Genomic DNA, 17,974 nt, shown 5'->3' with positions numbered 1-17,974 from the left:
ATGATAAATCATCCCTGACTTGTACTAAAGAAAAAAATATATTACAGTGAATAAATTGAAAGTAATCAAAATGTATAATTATTTGGACAAAATCTTCAGGCAGTGCAGTCTTAGGTATCTTGTTGCTCGCAGATTCTTGAGAAGCAGTTGTTAGGTGAGCTGCCTGCCTCCCCCGTCCCTCCCCAGTTTGGGCGTCTGTATGCTGGCTTGCAACCAGAGTGCTGGTGACTTAGAAGTAATGCCACTGCTTAGGGCAAAGGTATGCACTGAACATACCTTCAAGTTCAAGGTGATAAAAAGATTTCAAAAGGAAAGAATCTAAGAGATAAGGAAACTGTGTAAGATAGTAGAAATATTCTGATCATAAGGTAAGATATTTATATTTTGGGCTGGTTATTAGAGATCTTGTGTTGTCTAGCTAACAGGTAATATAGCAACTCTCTGGAATGCTGGTGGTGTACTCTTCTAGAGAAGTGAAAATTAGACAGTGGATTGGCAGTCTTATAGTGTTTACTTGAAAAATAGAAATTAGGCAGTAATTTTTAAAAATAAAAACAAGACACATACAAAAAAAATCTCCATTAGTTCATCATCTGTTTGACCTTACTCAACACATACCAAAAACTTGTGGGTGCTTGTTGTTTCTAACAGAAATCTTGAAGAAAACAAAGTCCAATCAAAGGAATGAATCATCATTCTTTTACTGGGCATAGGCCCCTTCTGAATACATTTGAATCAGATATATAAGAAATTACCCAAAAACTTTAAGCTGCCATATTTTTATGGCATGTGATGGACATAGTATGGACATTATATATTTTCTTAAAATAGCTATAAATATTTTAAATTGGTATAGTTTATATTTAATAAGCTTAAAAAGATGCCTGCATTCCCTCATTATATCTAAGATGCAATTATGATACAGGTGATAAACACTCAACAGGGAATTTTGAATTTTTTCCCCTACTCTGCCACTTACAAACTTTATCATGGTCATGGGCATGTCACAATTCTGCTGGGACTTAATTAGGGATTTGAATTATATTCTCATATAGAAGAAATCAACTCAGTATTAAGTATTTCACTAAGAGGGAGCTATTAAGTTAACTCCTATGAAGATGCTGGTTTTATATGCCAAAAATGATTCAATTTCTGTGATATGTAGAGGGAGATTTTTTTTATTCTTAGCCTGAACACCAACTGCCATGCACTCTCCTAAGAACAATCTAGGAGAGCCCATCAACCAACTCATGGATTCACCTTAGGATGGGAGCATGGAGAAGGAGGGGAAGGGAATTGCTGTTCCTTTCATAAGACTGTAGTCTCGATGCCAGTGTTGTTATTTCCCACTTGTGTCATGACTTTGCTGCTTCTGGTAATAACTCTTTCCTGCTGCTTTGTTTAAAACAAAACCCCTGTAATACAGATATATGTAGATCAGGGCAGCCAGCTAGTGGCCTGGTATAGCTAGAGTATGTCTTCTGGTTTTGAAAGGGTTTTCTGTTTGGTTAGTTTGGTATGGGAGAGTTGCCCATTTTAAAAATTGAATTAGTTAGCAATGTTTGTTAAGTGATTTCACATAAAATTATAATTACCGGCCTGGTGCACAGGCTCACACCTGTAATCCCAGCACTTTGGGAGGCCAACGTGGGCAGATCACCTGAGGTCGGAAGTTCAAGACCAGCCTGGCCAACATGGTGAAACCCTGTCTCTACTAAAAATACAAAAATTAGTCAGGTATGATGGTGGGTACCTGTAATCCCAGCTATTCAGGAGGCTGAGGCAGGAGAATTGCTTGAACCGGGGAAGCAGAGGTTGCAGTCAGCTGAGATCATGACATTGCACTCCAGCCTGGGTGACAAGAGCAAAACTCCGTCTCAAAAAAATAAAAGTAAAGAAAAGAAAATTATAATTCTTGGCTGAGCATGGTGGCTCATGCCTGTAATCCCAGCACTTTGGGAGGCTGAGGTGGGCGGATCATTTAAGCTTAGGAGTTTGAGACCAGCCTGAGCAACATAGCAAAACCCTGTTTATACCCCCCCAAAAAAAGAAAAATTACAAAAAATTAGTCTGGTGTGGTGGCATCCCACCAAAGTGCTGGGATTACAGGCATGAGGCACTGCGCCTTACTGGTCCCTGTTTTCATGAAGTTTGCAGATAATTAATATTTGTAAGAGATACTTATCTGAGTAATTTAATATTTACTATCTGTAATTCCTTCAGTAGCCCTGCCAGATAAGGATATAATACATTTACTTGATAATTTAAAGCCCTAAAATTTCCTCATTGCTACTCAGATCCACATTCTAATAGATTGACATGTACATACTATTGCAGTCCGCTGAAAAGCATTGTCTTACTCCCAAAATACTGAAACTTCCTATAAAGGTACTGTTTTAAAGCTAGGCTTCTTCAGAACCTTTTCATATTAGTAAATCAGCTCAGCCCTCACCCTGACTATTACCTCACCCGGCCTTTCTCCCACCCTTCTGCCTGCCTTCTTCCAAGCTGTGCCTTCTGCTGGAACTTCCTTTTTTTGTTACCTGACTTTGGGCCAAGTGTGTGTGCTTTCACTCACGGACAGTCTCAGCACTCTACTGCTCTTCTTGCTTCTTGCCATGAAAACTTTTTCTTCTTTCACCCTGCAAATGTCAGCCTCCATCTCCCCCTTTCAAAAATGAAATACAAATGTTTAGAAAATACACACTTTTTTTTTTTTTTTTTTTTTCCCAAGAGAGAGTCTCGCTCTGTAGCCCAGGCTGGAGTGCACTGGCTGATCTCGGCTCACTGCACCCTCCGCCTCCCGGGTCCCAGATCCTGGTTCAAGCAATTCTCCTACCTTAGCCTCCCAGGTAGCTGGGATTACAGGCACGAGCCACCATGCCCAGCTAATTTTTGTATTTTTTAGTAGAGACGGGGTTTCACCATGTTGGCCAGTCTGGTCTTGAACTCCTGACCTCGGAAAATACACAGTCTTTTATAAAACCTATCCTTTAAAAAATAACAAATTGTAATCAAATGCACAAAAGATAGATGAATGCTGCTGAAATGATATGTTATGAAACAACTTTTACATTGACAGTTGCTCATGGAAACATTTGTTGTTTAGGGTTTTTGTAGTTGTTTAATTCTGTTGATAATGAGATTAGCAAGGCAGTATTAGGGCCTTTTGCTTAGGCATGAAAATTGTCGACATGTATAAAATTAGGCAGAATTATGGTATTTGGTAATATGGGACTCAGCCTTTTTCTATCTAATTGTCTAACAAAGGCATCATTTATTCATTTGCTTAAAGAATATTTATTGAGTTGCTATTATGTGAGAAACGCTGTACTTACAAATGAGATAAATGAAGGATTTATTGACTAAAACTTATAAATTTCTCTTCTCAAGTCTGCCAGCAGTTTAGAATGAGAGTTTGGCATTGTTTTGTTTTGTTAGGTCTTACCAGTGTTCATCCTTTAAAATATTTGGGGGAGGTATATGCTACTGTTATTTTTTATTACATGAATTTTATATTTTCAGAATATACAACATAATTTACAAATTAAGTTCTGAGTATAGTACATAAATTCTCATAAAGTATAATAATGAAGTACAGTTGTTTCTCAATATCCACAGGGGATTGGTTCAAGGAGCCCCTCAGATACCAAAATTCTCAGATGCTCAAGTCCCATATATAAAATGGTGTTGTATTTACATATAACCTACATGCATCTTTCTGTATACTTTAAATCAGGGTTCTCCAACGCCTGGGCCATATACTGGTCCATGGCATGTTAGGAACCAGGCCACACAGCAGGAGTGAGCAGAGGGCAAGCAAGCATTACTGCCTGAGCTCCGCCTCCTGTCTGATCAGCAGTGGCGTTAGATTCTCAAAGGAGCTTGAACCCTATTGTAAAATGTACATGCAAGAGATCTAGGTTGCATGTTCCTTATGGGAATCTAACTAATGTCTGATGATCTGGGATGGAACAATTTCATCCCAAAACCATCTACCACACCTTTTCCATGCTGTCAATAGAAAAACTGCCTTCTATAAAACCAGTCCCTGATGCCAAAAAGGTTGGGGACCGATATGTTAAATCATTTCTGGATTACTTACAATACCCAACACAGTGTAAATACTGTGTAAGCAGTGGTTATACATCATGCATGGCTAATTTTTTGCATTTGTAGTAGAGACAGGGTTTCATTATGTTGGCCAGGCTGGATTTGAGCTCCTGACATCAAGTGATCTCCCTGCCTTGGCCTTCCAAAGTGCTGGGATTACAGGCATGAGCCACCATACCCAGCCAATCATTATTTCTTGTCCGGAGAAGTGAGTTACTCTTGAAGCTTTCTACATCAGATGTTTTTATCTATTTTAATTCATATTGTTTTATTGTTGTTTTTTGAGGCGTAGTCTCACTGTGTTGTCCAGGCTGGAGTGCAGTGGCACGGTCTTGGCTCACTGCAACCTCCACCTCCCAGGTTCAAGCAATTCTCCTGCCTCAGCCTCCCAAGTAGCTGGGATTACAGGCACTTGCCACCACACCCAGCTTATTTTTGTATTTCTAGTAGAGACACGGTTTCACCATATTGTCCAGGCTGGTCTCAAACTCCCGACCTCAAGTGATCCGCCCACCTCAGGCTCCCAAAGTGCTGGGATTATAGGCATGAGCCACTGCACTCAGCCAATTTTTGTTTTTTTAAACAAATATTTTCTATCCACAGTTGGTTAAATCTGCAAGTGCCTAACATGCAGATACAGTGGCCCAACTGTAATTTTGACAAGGGTAGTTATGAACCATGGTTATGTCCCAGTGACTTAGTAACATTGACTTATTAGGAATCTTTTTTTCAGTGTTGTAAAGTAGAATATGCTCTTTCTGTGTGTGTATAGAATTGTATTAGTTTTAGGGAGGCTGATGACTGTCAAGGAGAAATTACTTTGAACTAAGTTCCATGAGATTTTAATTAGAGATTTTATTCTGTTATATGGCCTTTTATGGGACCATATAGACGGATGATTAATCGCATGAACCCTAAATTGAAGAGAGAAAAATCCGATTTTGTTTTGTTTTTCCTTACTATGAGGAAAAAATTATACTGAGATGATATAGGAAAAATTCTTACCACAGTTTCCAGCACATAGTAACTGTTCTTTAAATGTCTTATTTTTGGCCAGACACAATGGCTTACACCTGTAATCCCAGCCCTTTGGGAGGTTGAGGTGGGTGGATTACCTGAGGTCGGGAATTTGATACCAGCCTGGCCAACATGGTAGAACCCTACCTCTACTAAAGATACAAAAATTAGCCAGGTGTGGTGGCACACGCCTATAATCCCAGCTACAAGAGAATTGTTTGACCCTGGGAGGCAGAAGTTGCAGTGAGCCAAGATCACACCATTGCACTCCAGCCTGCATGACAGAGCAAGGCTCCATCTCAAAAAAAAAAAAAAAAAAGTCCTATTTGTCTTATTTTGTTACAGTTGTTATTTCTGTGCTAGGTAGCCCTTGAGCTTTCTTTTTTTTGGTGGGAAAAAATATAAGCTAAAACTTATTCTTTAGATAGTAATACTAGAAAGATTAGTAATTAAAGAAGTTGATCTTGACTGTTTCCTTATAATAGTAACAAAGCTATTTAATTTTACATGGCCAAGAGTGCAGTGGCACAATCTTGGTTCACAGCAACCTCTGCCTCCCCAGTTCAAGCGATTCTCCTGCATCAGCCTCCTCAGTAGCTGGGATTACAGATGTGCGCCATCATGCCTGGCTAATTTTTTGTGTTTTTAGTAGAAACGGGGCTTCATCATGTTGACCAGGCTGGTCTCAAGCTCCTGACCTCAAGTGGTTTGCCTGCCTTAGCCTCCCAAAGTGCTAGGATTACAGGTATGAGCCACCACACCCAGCCTTGTTATTTCTTGTTTGGAGAAATGAGTTACTAGTGAAATTTTCTACGTCAGATGTTTGTATCTATTTTAATGTAAGTGTGAGGCATAAAGAAAAACTGATATCTTTATATAAAACATTAAGAATTCAAAATAGAAGGTGGTAATTTTTCTTCTCTTTTCAACTGGAATAGTTTTTCTACATCTGAAAATGGAGCATGTAATTTACAAATTTTCTAGTAAAATGTGGTGAATCCCATACAAAACAGTTTTACAGTGATATAGTCTGTCTACCCTGCTTAGGTTATAGTTGCAGAAGCCAGAAATCTGAGTCTAGTTATTTTTTAAAAAAAAAAAACAACATTTTTTTAGTAGGTTTTTGGGGAACAGGTAGTGTTTGTTTACATGGATAATTTATTTAGTGGTGATTTCTGAGATTTTGGTGCACCCATCACCCAAACAGTTTACACTCTACCCAATGTGTAGTCTTTTACGCCTCACTCCCACTTCCCTACCTCCCCCACCACCTCGCCCCCAAAGGCCATTGTGTCATTCTTATGCATTTTCATCCCCCATAGCTTAGCTCCCACTTACAAGTGAGAACATACGATGTTTGGTTTTCCATTCTTGAGTTACTTCGCTTAGGATAATGATCTCCATCTCCACCCAGGTTGCTGCAAATGTCATTATTTTGTTCCTTTACGGCTGAGTAGTATTCCATGGTATATATACACACACCACATTTTCTTTATCCACTCTTTGATTGATAGGCATTTCAGCTGGTTCCGTATTTTTGCAGTTGTGAATTGTGCTACTCTAAACATATGTGTGCAAGTGTCTTTTTCATATAATGACTTATTTTCCTTTGGGTAGATACTCAGTAGTGAGATTGCTGAATCAAATGGTAGACCTACTTTTAGTTCTTTAAGGAATCTCCATACTGTTTTCCATAGTGACTGTACTAGTCTGCATTCCCACCAGCAGTGTAGAAATGTTCCTTTTTTTTTTTTTTTTTTAACCACATCCACAACAATATCTATTATTTTTTAAATTATGGCCATTCTTAAAGGAGTAAGGTTATATCAAATTGTTTGAGCCCTGTTATTCTTGATGCCTTTATTTCTCCTTTATCTTAATTAGTTAGTCACTACTTTCCATTGAATCTTATTTTCAAAATATTTCCTACATTTGTTTAACTTGAGTTCCACTCCGTTACCGTCACCCTGTTCCAAGTGAATACTATCTTTCTTCTGGATTGCTACAGTAGACAATCATGTCTTTTTGAAAATCATGTTTTTAGAAAAACAATCATGTTTTTCTAGACAGTCATGTCCATTTTTGCCCTATTCTATTCTGCAAATAGTAGCCAGAGGAATATTTTTAAAACACAAATTGTATTACTTCCTTGTTTAAAAATCTCTGATTTTTCATTAATCTTAGGATTTAAAATACTTGAAACAGCCCATATTTTTCTTACTTGCCTTCCTAGATTTTACTCTGTATAAATTCACTTTAAAATTAAGCTTCTTGGCCAGGCACGGTGGCTGACACCTGTAATCCCAGCTCTTTGAGAGGCTGAGGCAGGCAGATCACTTGAGGACAGGAGTTCAAGACCAGCCTGGCCAACATGACAAAACCCTGTCTCTACTAAAAATACACACAAAAAGAAAGAAAAAAAAGATTAGCTAGGTGTGCTGGGGCATGCCTGTAATCCCGAGAATCACTTGAACCCAGGAGACGGAGGTTGCAGTGAGTTGAGTTCACGGCACTGCACTCCAGCCTGGGTGACAGAGAGAGTCTCTGTCTCAACAAAAACAGTAAATTAAATTAAGCTCCCTGAATAAAAGCTATTCTGTTAGCTACCTGCATTTTATTTATTTCCCCAAGTATTTTAGTGTTTTTGATGTTGTAACTCAGGTAAATAATTTAGGGACTACTTTCAAACTTCACCATCTTGAATTTCCAAGAATACCATTCTAGGTTACCTAAAATTAAAATTGTAGATTTTTTTTTTTTTGAGATGGAGTCTCACTCTGTTTCCCAGGCTGGAGTGCAGTGGCAAGATCTCAGCTCACTGCAACCTCAGCCTCCTGGGTTCAAGTGATTCTCCTGCTTCAGCATCCCCAGTAGCTAGGACTACTGGTGCGTGCCACCATGCCTGGCTAATTTTTGTATTTTTTAATAGAGATAGGGTTTCACTATGTTGGACAGGCTGGTCTTGATCTCCTGACCTCCTGATCCTCACACCTCAGCCTCCCGAAGTGCTGGGATTACAGGCATGAGCCACCGTGCCCGGCCTGATTTGTTAAACAGAGTTTTATTTCATTAGAATGAATACTAGTTCAAGCCTGACTAAATTTGTTACTTGATACTTAATAATAGTCTTACATTGTGACAGATAGTTATGTGTGATTTATGACTATCATAGCAATTATTTTATAAATGTACTGTATGTTTCCAAGCACTTTCTGCATGTCTATGGGGAATACCAGAAGACATGGTTAGTCCTGGCATTTGAAGAATATGTATTTATATTCTGAATTAGCACCAATTATGTTTTTAATGATTTATAAAACAAAGTAAAATGTAGCCTGGCTGTATCTAAGTGGTCAGACATTATTTTTTTATTTCTGTTTCCTGAAAACAACTGTATTTTTTTTTTCTCTCTTCTTCAGGCATTCTACATCCAAGATCAAAGAAACACTGTATTTTTAAATGTTCTGAAAAAGTAGAGACTCATTTTTTAAAATGGCCAGGGCAGCCTTTTAGCTTGCTCCCAGGTCAGCCTAATACCTCTCTATGTAGTTTGTTATTCTGCTTTAAAAAGCACATATTTCCAAATTATATTATTTTGAACAAACCTAGATAAACCTTACCTTGACTTTGAAAGCATGTCAAGGTCAGTAATATTTAATTTAGTACATTGTTCAGTGATGAAATAGAGTTGCAAATTGTTCTTGACGCTTCATGAGATAATGTTAAGTGAATTATTTAGTGTTAAGTGAAGAACCTTGCTAAATTATTTTAAACGACTCAAAGTGGGTTACAGTACTTTAAGATTTAGTTCTTTAAAAATGGCTATATTTTCAGTTTATACTTTAACCTTTTTAGTTTTGAATCATAAGATGTCCTCTTTTAATTAAAACACTTGTGGTTGCCTTTTAAATGCGTAATGGAACAGTTACATTTTTTAAATTCTTTTTTTTTAAGTCAGTGTTTTACTTTATGTAAAAGGTTAAATGCTTTGAGGATAAAAACAACATGACACTGTATGAGTGATGAAATTGGCTTTTAGAATTGTTGAATTAAAATGGAAAGGAAAGTATGCTACATGAACCTCAGTCAGGATGTAGTGGCTACTAATAAATTCAGGTGTAAGAGTGTGACAAGAATAAGCTTCCATTTATAAAGAAGCACTTCACTAAACAAACGAAACCCTGAGGAATTTTCAAATTATGAAGTAATGGGAACAATCATTTAATACAGAAGGAAGGAGCTAGTCCATGCCTCCTTCCTTGAATGTCTCATAAGATCAAATTGTGGAGATGACTGAAACTGGGAATGTGATTTAGTGGCAACATAACAGATTACCATTTAGAGAGGCCAAACCCCTGAGAGCTGATTGCATTAGAGGAGGATGGGGCTAAGATTAGGACACAGCTGTGTTCAGAAACAGCCTGACACTTAGTTGTGTTTCCCACCCAGTCCCCAACCCCAACCACGTTAACATATTTATCTCTCGTGACACTTTGTAAACATTCTTATATCTGTCTTCAATCATTTTTCTCTCTCTAAAGGTTTATCTCTTAGTAGCTTTGACACAGCTTTCCTTGGAGGAATCATTTCCACCTAATCTTTGTGCCTTAACTCTCTCTTTTTTGTTTTCTTAAACAGTGTTAGAATGCATATTCCCAGGTACCGCAAGAAAAAGTTAGCGTTCAGACAAAAAGTTTTCTCAGCAAGGCCATTTTATTTTCTGCAGAAAGGGTGGGTGCTCATGTTAGCCATCTTGCCATGAGAGTACAATGAACAAAGAAAAGGTAGGCATATTTATTCCTTACACATTGGGTTCTTACTGCTGTGTCTGATCTCTGTTGATTAGAGCCAGACCTCACAATCTAAACTAAAACTGATTGGCCAACAACTTAAAACTTTTCTAAATAGGTAAAGGCAATGGAGAACAAAGGAAATGAGGAAGTCCAAATAAGGAAGAGGCATAGGCTGCGAGCCGTGACATGCCTGTGAGCATGTCCTGAACAAATATCTTGGTTAAAGTACAAGGACATAGAATGTACTGTGCCTGTGAACATGTCTAACAGCTACTACATAGGATAGGACTTAACAAAGAGTTATTAGCAAAAAGCAAGAAGTCTTTGAAGAATCTAGTTAGTCTTTAAAGCAAACTATTATTTCTAACATTTATTGTTATTATTCCTTAACAAGAAGTGAAACTTTGAAGAGGAACTTTTTACTTTATACACAGGGTCTCGCTCTGTTGCCCAGGCTAGAGTGCAGTGGCATGATCTTGGTTCACTGCAACCTCAAACCTTTGGGTTCAAATGATTCTCTTGCCTCATCCTCCCAGGTATCTGGGATTACAGGCATGCACCACCATGCCCAGCTAATTTTTTTTGTTAATAGAGACAGGGTTTCACTATGTTGCCCAAGCTGGTCTTGGACTTCTGACCTCAAGTAGTCTGCCTGCCTCCACCTCCCAAAGTGCTGGGATTACAGATGTGAGCCACCATGCCCAGCCCGCGTTATCTCTTACAAGCATGAGCAGTTCTGCTCCAGCTTACCTTCAGAATGCACACCTTGGGATTAATCTTACCAGTATGCAGGCAGTTGTCCTACCATCCCTCCATCACCCTTGTTCATCTTCAGTACTGCAGTTAATTATAGTATTAAATGCTTGTCTTCCAGTAGAGCAGTTCTTTAATGCTGTGTCTCCAGCCTCTAAGAGGCTGGAGAACCTCACTGGTTCCTATTGGATTCATTTTACTTCTCACTGAAATAAATTCTTGAGTAGTTTCTCAATGAGGATCTATAAATAATAAACATAAGCTTTTGTCCAGTTATGCTTATGTTTTACACTTTTCAATTGTAATTCAGCTACATATGTGAGGTGATTTTCTTAAATATACTACATTCTTATATTTTTATATCTTGCTGATGAGGCTAAAAGGTACAGTGATAACTTTTGCATCATTAAAAGAGGAGACACAGCCTCCTCTAGTCCCTGGAGAGCTATGCAGGGACTAGATCCCAAAGAGGCTTAAAGTCATATGAAGGAACTTGTGCTGCACCCCAAGAATAGTAAGAGGCCATTGAAGAGTCGTAAATCTAAATCCATCCTTGCATTGGACATCTCCCTTCTAGACTCTAGCTAGTGATTTCTCAGTCTTAGTAAGAAAATTTTAATCCATGTTCATAGAAACTCTTATGTGGCACATAAAAAAAGAAGTATAATTGTAAGTATTATTTATGGTTACATATTCAGTAAATTTCTGGACACTTCCAGAGAACGTTTTGTACTTTATAAAGTAAATAATCTTACGTATTTAAAGGATAACTTTGGATTTATAAATAACTGGAATAATTTAAATATTTACATTTCCATACAGAAATGAGTATACTGAATTTTGGGATCATGGTAAAAACACAGCCTATGGTATTTTTAGATTTCAAATTGAAAAGGCAATTTCTTAAATCTTCTCAGTAATTTGATGCTATATACCTAAAAATAAGCAGAAGTAAAAAGAGAATTATCTTCATCCAAGGAATTAAATAATAAGAATGTTATAAAAACAAACACCTTTTATACTTAATTCTGCTTTTGAAGAAATTTAAAATGGAAATTATTTTTAGTTTCTATTTTATTGGACCAAAGAAGTTAAAGCCTCATGCAAATACAATAATACGTAATGTTAAACTCGTATTATTTTTAAATAGCCAGCATTTTTGTGGTTTTCAAGTGAACCCTCCAAGAAATTATAGTATTTCTTCTCTTTTTAAGAATGTGTACTTCTTCTGGTTATAAAAGTAATAAATGGTTATTGCAGAACATTGAAAACAAACTTAAAATGCATCAGTTCTGATCTCTTCCTTCCCATCTTTCATGTTAGTTTCACCATTTAAAAAAAAAAAACTGCCTTCTTTTTGTTTTTATTAAAAGCAATTTTCTAACATGGTTTTCAGTTTATTTGCTGTAACCATTGCATCTCACTGGTTCCTATTGGATTCATTTTACTTCTCACTGAAATAAATTCTTGAGTAGTTTCTCAATGAGGATCTATAAATAATAAACATAAGCTTTTGTCCAGTTATGCTTATGTTTTATACTTTTCAATTGTAATTTAGCTACATATGTGAGGCGATTTTCTTAAATATATTGCATTCTTATATTTTTATATCTTGCTGATGAGGCTAAAAGGTACAGTGATAACTTTTGCATCATTAAAAATAGTTGCCTTAGAAAGCTGTACTTTTTCTTCCTTAAAATAGTTTTTTAATTTACTGTGCTAATATATCAAATGAATTAATTTTTTAAATAAGTAAATGGTTATGAGTCATGCTATACTTAATATAAAATATCCTAAGATTGCTACTTAAATATACATGTACTGGTCAACTATTATGTTTTATAATATACTATACATGGTGGCATATATTTCCAAAAGCAGTATTTTGAGTTATATTTTATTTTCTGAGGCATGGTCTCACTCTGTTGCCCAGGCTGGAGTACAGTGGCATAATTAAAGCTCATTGTGACCTCAACCTCCCAAGCTCAAGTGATCCTGCCACCTCCTGTGTAGCTAGAACTACTGGTTAATTTTTTTTCTTAGTTTTTTTATAGAGACAGGATCAATTTAGATGGTGTCCTGCAGTAGTTTTTCTGGAGCAGTCCTAGCCAGTAGAGGTTATGTTCTCTATGTTGTCCAGTAAACTAGCTGCTAGCACTAGACCTTGAGTATTGATATAGTCTCTTTTTATTTACCTTTATCTTTTATCAGCTGAGTAGACATTTTGAATTAATAACTTGATTGATTTTAGACCGTGTAATTTAAGGTGATTTATTTTTACATGGAGATTTTTTCCCCCCAGAAATTCAAGGCTGATTAGTTTCTTGGTTTTAGTGGTTAAGAATTGCTTATACAATAAGGTGATGAAAAGTACATGGTGGCATTATAATGAGTTAGTTTGTATATTTAGCTTGTGTATTTTCTGCATTATAGTCATATATTCAGTGCATTTTCAAAGTATTAAGGTTAGCATATCCTCTGAGGTTACCTTTTTATATATTAGTTGTCATTGAGTAAAAGGAATTACAGAAATAATAACTCTTCATATTTCACCCTGCTGAACAAGAGTGTTAATAATGTGTTATATTTTTTTCAGATTGCAAATAGAAGAGTCTTCCAAACCTGTGAGGCTATCACAACAACTTGACAAAGTTGTAACAACTAATTACAAACCTGTTGCTAATCATCAATACAATGTAAGTCTTCTGCTGTCTCTTTTCATTCTTTTATATTTTTATTCTTTTCTGTATCATGGAGTCTTAGGTTTTCTTTTGGGTTTTGTTTTGTTTTTGTTTTTTGAAATGGAGCGTCACTCTGTCACCTAGGCTGGAGTACAGTGGTGCAATCTCAGCTCACTGCAACTTCCGCCTCCCAGGTTCAAGCGATTCTCCTGTCTCAGCCTCTCAAGTAGCTGGGACAACAGGCACCCGCCACCACATCTGGCTAATTTTTGTATTTTTAGTAGAGACAGGGTTTCACCATATTGGCTAGGCTGGTCTCAAACTCCTAACCTTGTGATTTGCCTGCCTCGGCCTCCCAAAGTGCTGGGATTATAGGCGCAAGGCACCACAGCTGACGGAGTCTTAGGTTTTCAAAGAAACTAAGTGATTATGCACCTTGCCATCAGGAGCTTGAATTACAGTACCTGATCTGAACTTAGTAAGGAATACGACAATTTGCTAAAAGTATACAAAAGATTTTAATCTGCATTCCAAGTTATATAATGGCAAAAAGGAGGCAACCACTGTTCAAACTAACATTGATAAAATTTGTTTTTTGTTTTGTTTTGTTTTTTTCTGAGACAGAGTTTCACTCTGTCACCCAAGCTGGAGTGCAGTGGCATGATCTTGGCTCACTGTAACCTCCACCCCCTGGTTTCAAGCAATTCTCCTGCCTCATCCTCTTGAGTAAGCTAGAATTATAGGTGCTTGCCACCACACCTGGCTAATTTTTTTGTGTTTTTAGCAGAGACGAGGTTTCACCATGTTGACCAGACTGGTCTCCAACTCCTGACTTCAGGTGATCCACCTGCCTCAGCCTCCCAAAGTGCTGGGATTACAGGGGTGAGCCACCACACCTGGCTACCCTTGATAAGTTTTTACAAAGAAACAAAACACTTCAATTCTCAATGTTGCTAATGTTTTAAATTACAATGTACCAAATAAATAGTAATTTTACTATTTTAAAAAATTTTTCTAGGCCAGGCATGGCCTAGAAAGAGAAAGACACCACATTTCTATTTTGAAAGAAAGAGAGAGAGAGAGAGAGACCACATTCACAGATTGTTATTACAGTATATTGTTATGGTTATTCTATTTATTATGGGTTCTTGTTGTTAATCTCTTACTGTGCCTAATTTATAAGTTAAACTTTATCATAGGTATGTATGTATGTTAAAAACCATAATATATAGAGTTTGGTACTATCCACAATTTCAGGCACCAAGTAGGGCAGGGAGGTGTCTTGCAACATATCTCCTGCCAATAAGGGGAAAATATTGTGTATTATATTTTAAGACTTTTTTTATTGTTGTGCATCTTCTGTATACTATATGTATTATACAATATACACATTTATTGAATACATATTATATATACCTTGTGCCAGGTATTGGTCTGAGTGCTTCATAAGTAATGACATTTAATCTTCATACCAACCCTGTGAAGAAACTACAATAGTTGAGGTAACTGAGGCAGAGAGATGAGCTTACCTGAGGTGGCGCATCAAGTAATTGATCAGTCCAGGTGTTGAACTCAGCAGTCTAACTTAGGAGCCATACTGTTAACCACTGTGTATGTTGCTGCTGGACATTAACAGTTGCTAAAAGGGCTAAGGATTTTGGGTATTCAAATATCTGTAATGTAGGCTGGGTGCAGTGGCTCATGCCTGTAATCTCAACACTTTGGGAGGCCGAGGCAGGTGAATCATGAGGTCAGGAGCTCAAGACCAGCCTGGCCAAGATGGTGAAACCCTATCTCTACTAAAAATAAAAAAAAAAAAAAAAAAAAAAATTAGCCAAGCATGGTGGCAGAAGCCTGTAAGCCCAGCTACTCAGGAGGCTAAGGCAGGAGAATCACTTGAACCAGGGCAGCAGAGGTTGCAGTGAGCCGAGATTGAGCCACTGTACTCCAGCCTTGCTGACAGAGTGAGACTCCATCTTTAAAAAAAAAAGAAAAAGAAAAGAAAGTCCGGGCATGGTGGCTCACGCCTGTAATCCCAGCACTTTGGGAGGCCGAGGCAGGCAGATCACCTGAGGTCAGGAGTTCAAGACCAGCCTCACCAACATGGTGAAACCCCATCTCTGCTAAAAATACAAAAACTAGCCGAGCGTGGTGGTGCACACCTGTAATCCCCTCGGGAGGCTGAGCCAGGAGAATCACTTGAACCTGAGAGGTGGAGGTTGCAGTGAGCTGAGATCAGGCCATTGTACTCCAGCCTGGGCAACAGAGTAAGACTCCATCTCATTTAAAAAAAAAAAAAAGGGTGGACTGTTGTGCCACACACCCAGTCAACCATCCATAAACAAGGACTGTAGCCTAAATTCCAAATACCAGAGACTGAAGTTTTCAGCCTTGCTAAGGGAACACCTTGATGTTTGAACCTTTGTGTTTTGTACAGAGCATTCTCTGTACCAGTTTGTTGTGGTTATAAAACAATTAGCGAAATAGCCTACATTTGTATTTATTTTCTATTCCATATTTCTGTGCCACATTGTTTTCTCTCAAAATCCATTCTTTTAAAAAATAAATGTTGCAGATGTGGAAAAAAAAAAAAAAAAGAAATACCTGTAATGTAATAAATGTGATGGTTTCCTGAAAATAAAATACCTAAGTTAAGTCAGATAGCAATTAACAGTTGGAATTTTACATCCCACTTTGCTGTTTAAGATTACCTTTGATACTGAGTTTAGGAAGAATACTCTCTTTAAGACTAGACTAGCCTTAAGTATCAACATTTATTAAGTGACACAGGATAGGATCTACCAAACTAGTACTTTATGATATTTGAATGGTTATTTTATATGAAAGGTAGCAAATGCAAATGCTGGCTAGGCAGACATCTTAAATTAGTGGGACAATGAAATGTAAGAAAGTAAATGTTAGGGACTATGTGAACTGGAGTGCACGTGGCCCTTATAAATACAGTCACATTTTGAAATTATTACACTATGTGGGTTCAACAAACCACGTGAAAGTTCGACTGCATCCAGCCAGACTTCCATTTTACAGCCTCTGGTTATGCTTTAGGGGGGAAATAAACTAAAGAAAAGGACAGGTAAGGGGTCACGTGATCCAAAAGAGGTATTTTTCTGTTGTTTCTGACTTAGACAGATAGATAAAAGTCCATGTCTTTGTCCTCTTCCATTCTAGTCTTTTCTGCTCTTGGATGGGAATACATACAGCTTTCTGGAGCTACATGTAAATAGAGATTCTATTCTATTTTGCAAAACAGTATAGATCTTAGTTGGTTTTGCCTTTCTTCCTCATCAGTGTGCAGCTTTCTGTAACTCCTGACTGAGCTTTTTTCTCCTTTTATGGGCCACACTTCTATGTGGTTTCTACCCTCATGTGTGTTTTTATTACAGTGAGTACAAGAAAGACCACACTTTCATAGGCTGTAAAGAGTTACTACCTTTCTAGAGGGAAGTTTGGTAATTTATGTCAAATGTACTATAAAAGGATATATCCTTTGACCTAGCAGTTTTGTGTCTAGGAATTTATTATAGTGAGACCAGTGCCCAATGATATATATACAATAATGTTTCTTTCTATTGTTTAAGATAGGAAAAGATTGGAAACAAATGTCCCAAATTGGGGATTGATTACTATTTTAAGTCATTATATTCAAATGGTAGGATCTAGAGTGATTTTATCCTAATTTTCTTTTTTATAAAATATTTTCCAATTGTTGGAATTGTCACAGTGAGCACATATTGTCTGAACTTACTGCAGTAAGCAATAAAGTTATTTTGGGAAGGGGAAGATTGGAAGGGGAAGAATAGCTAGCCATGGTAGTACCCCACCACGATTGTCTAAGACTTATGTTCTTTAAACAACAAGTACTTTTTACCTGAGATACATACCCCTGGTGAATAAATGCAAACACATTATATTCTGAACTCCTTAGTATATAAAGCTATAGCATTCTCTATAAAGATAATTAATAGTAAGTGACATTTTAGTTCAAGATATCAACCTTTGTTAAGGTTGCCATAGTGAAAATGAGTCATTATAGTAATGAGTCTTTGATTAAGATTTTGTCTACATACAAAGATTGACTATAATCTACCACACTGTATTTGAATGTTTAATTATTATTTCTTTTGGGAGTAAATCAGGGTGGGCACCTGCATAGCTTTAAAAGGCATATTCAGTATTGTAGTGTAATACCAACTATAGAAAGAGTGTAACATTTTTGTTATTTGTTAGAAGAGGACATTGATTTTTGAAAGATTGAGAAACATAAATGAACACAGGTCAGCAAGAATGATTTAGAGGAAACAAAGACTTTTAATTAAAAAAAATTTAACTCAATATAATGTTAAAATGTTTTCCAAGTCTTGCCAGATGAAGCTATATAAACATGGAGTTCAGTGTTTCATTTTAACAGTTGAGCTTCTTTGAATGCAATTTTCAGAATAAAACTATAAAAAATGTTTTGTACAAAAAAAGTGAAAGAGGGACTGGGAAATTACATATGTATATGCAAAACGATATTCCTACATTTGGTCAGAAAGAAACTACCTTGGATTCACCAGCAGCTTTTTCACCCACCTATGTCACCTAGATGAATTTACC

General features: G+C 37.1%; 1 protein-coding gene across 1 annotated transcript in view; it reads left to right on the top strand.

Annotated features, from left to right (window-relative positions):
- GTF2F2 (general transcription factor IIF subunit 2) overlaps positions 1–17,974 on the top strand; it is a 153,588-nt gene that overhangs the window by 111,673 nt on the left and 23,941 nt on the right. Inside the window, exon 6 of the mRNA XM_032294733.1 lies at positions 13,273–13,372. Within this exon, the coding sequence (XP_032150624.1) occupies positions 13,273–13,372 (100 nt within the window). The remainder of the gene's footprint in view (positions 1–13,272; positions 13,373–17,974) is intronic.

This window comes from Sapajus apella, unplaced genomic scaffold, assembly GCF_009761245.1.
Source record: "Sapajus apella isolate SASKATOON/1434 unplaced genomic scaffold, GSC_monkey_1.0 scaffold32, whole genome shotgun sequence".
NCBI classification, from domain to species: Eukaryota; Metazoa; Chordata; class Mammalia; order Primates; family Cebidae; genus Sapajus; species Sapajus apella.
This window is presented reverse-complemented; position numbering and strand designations above follow the sequence as displayed.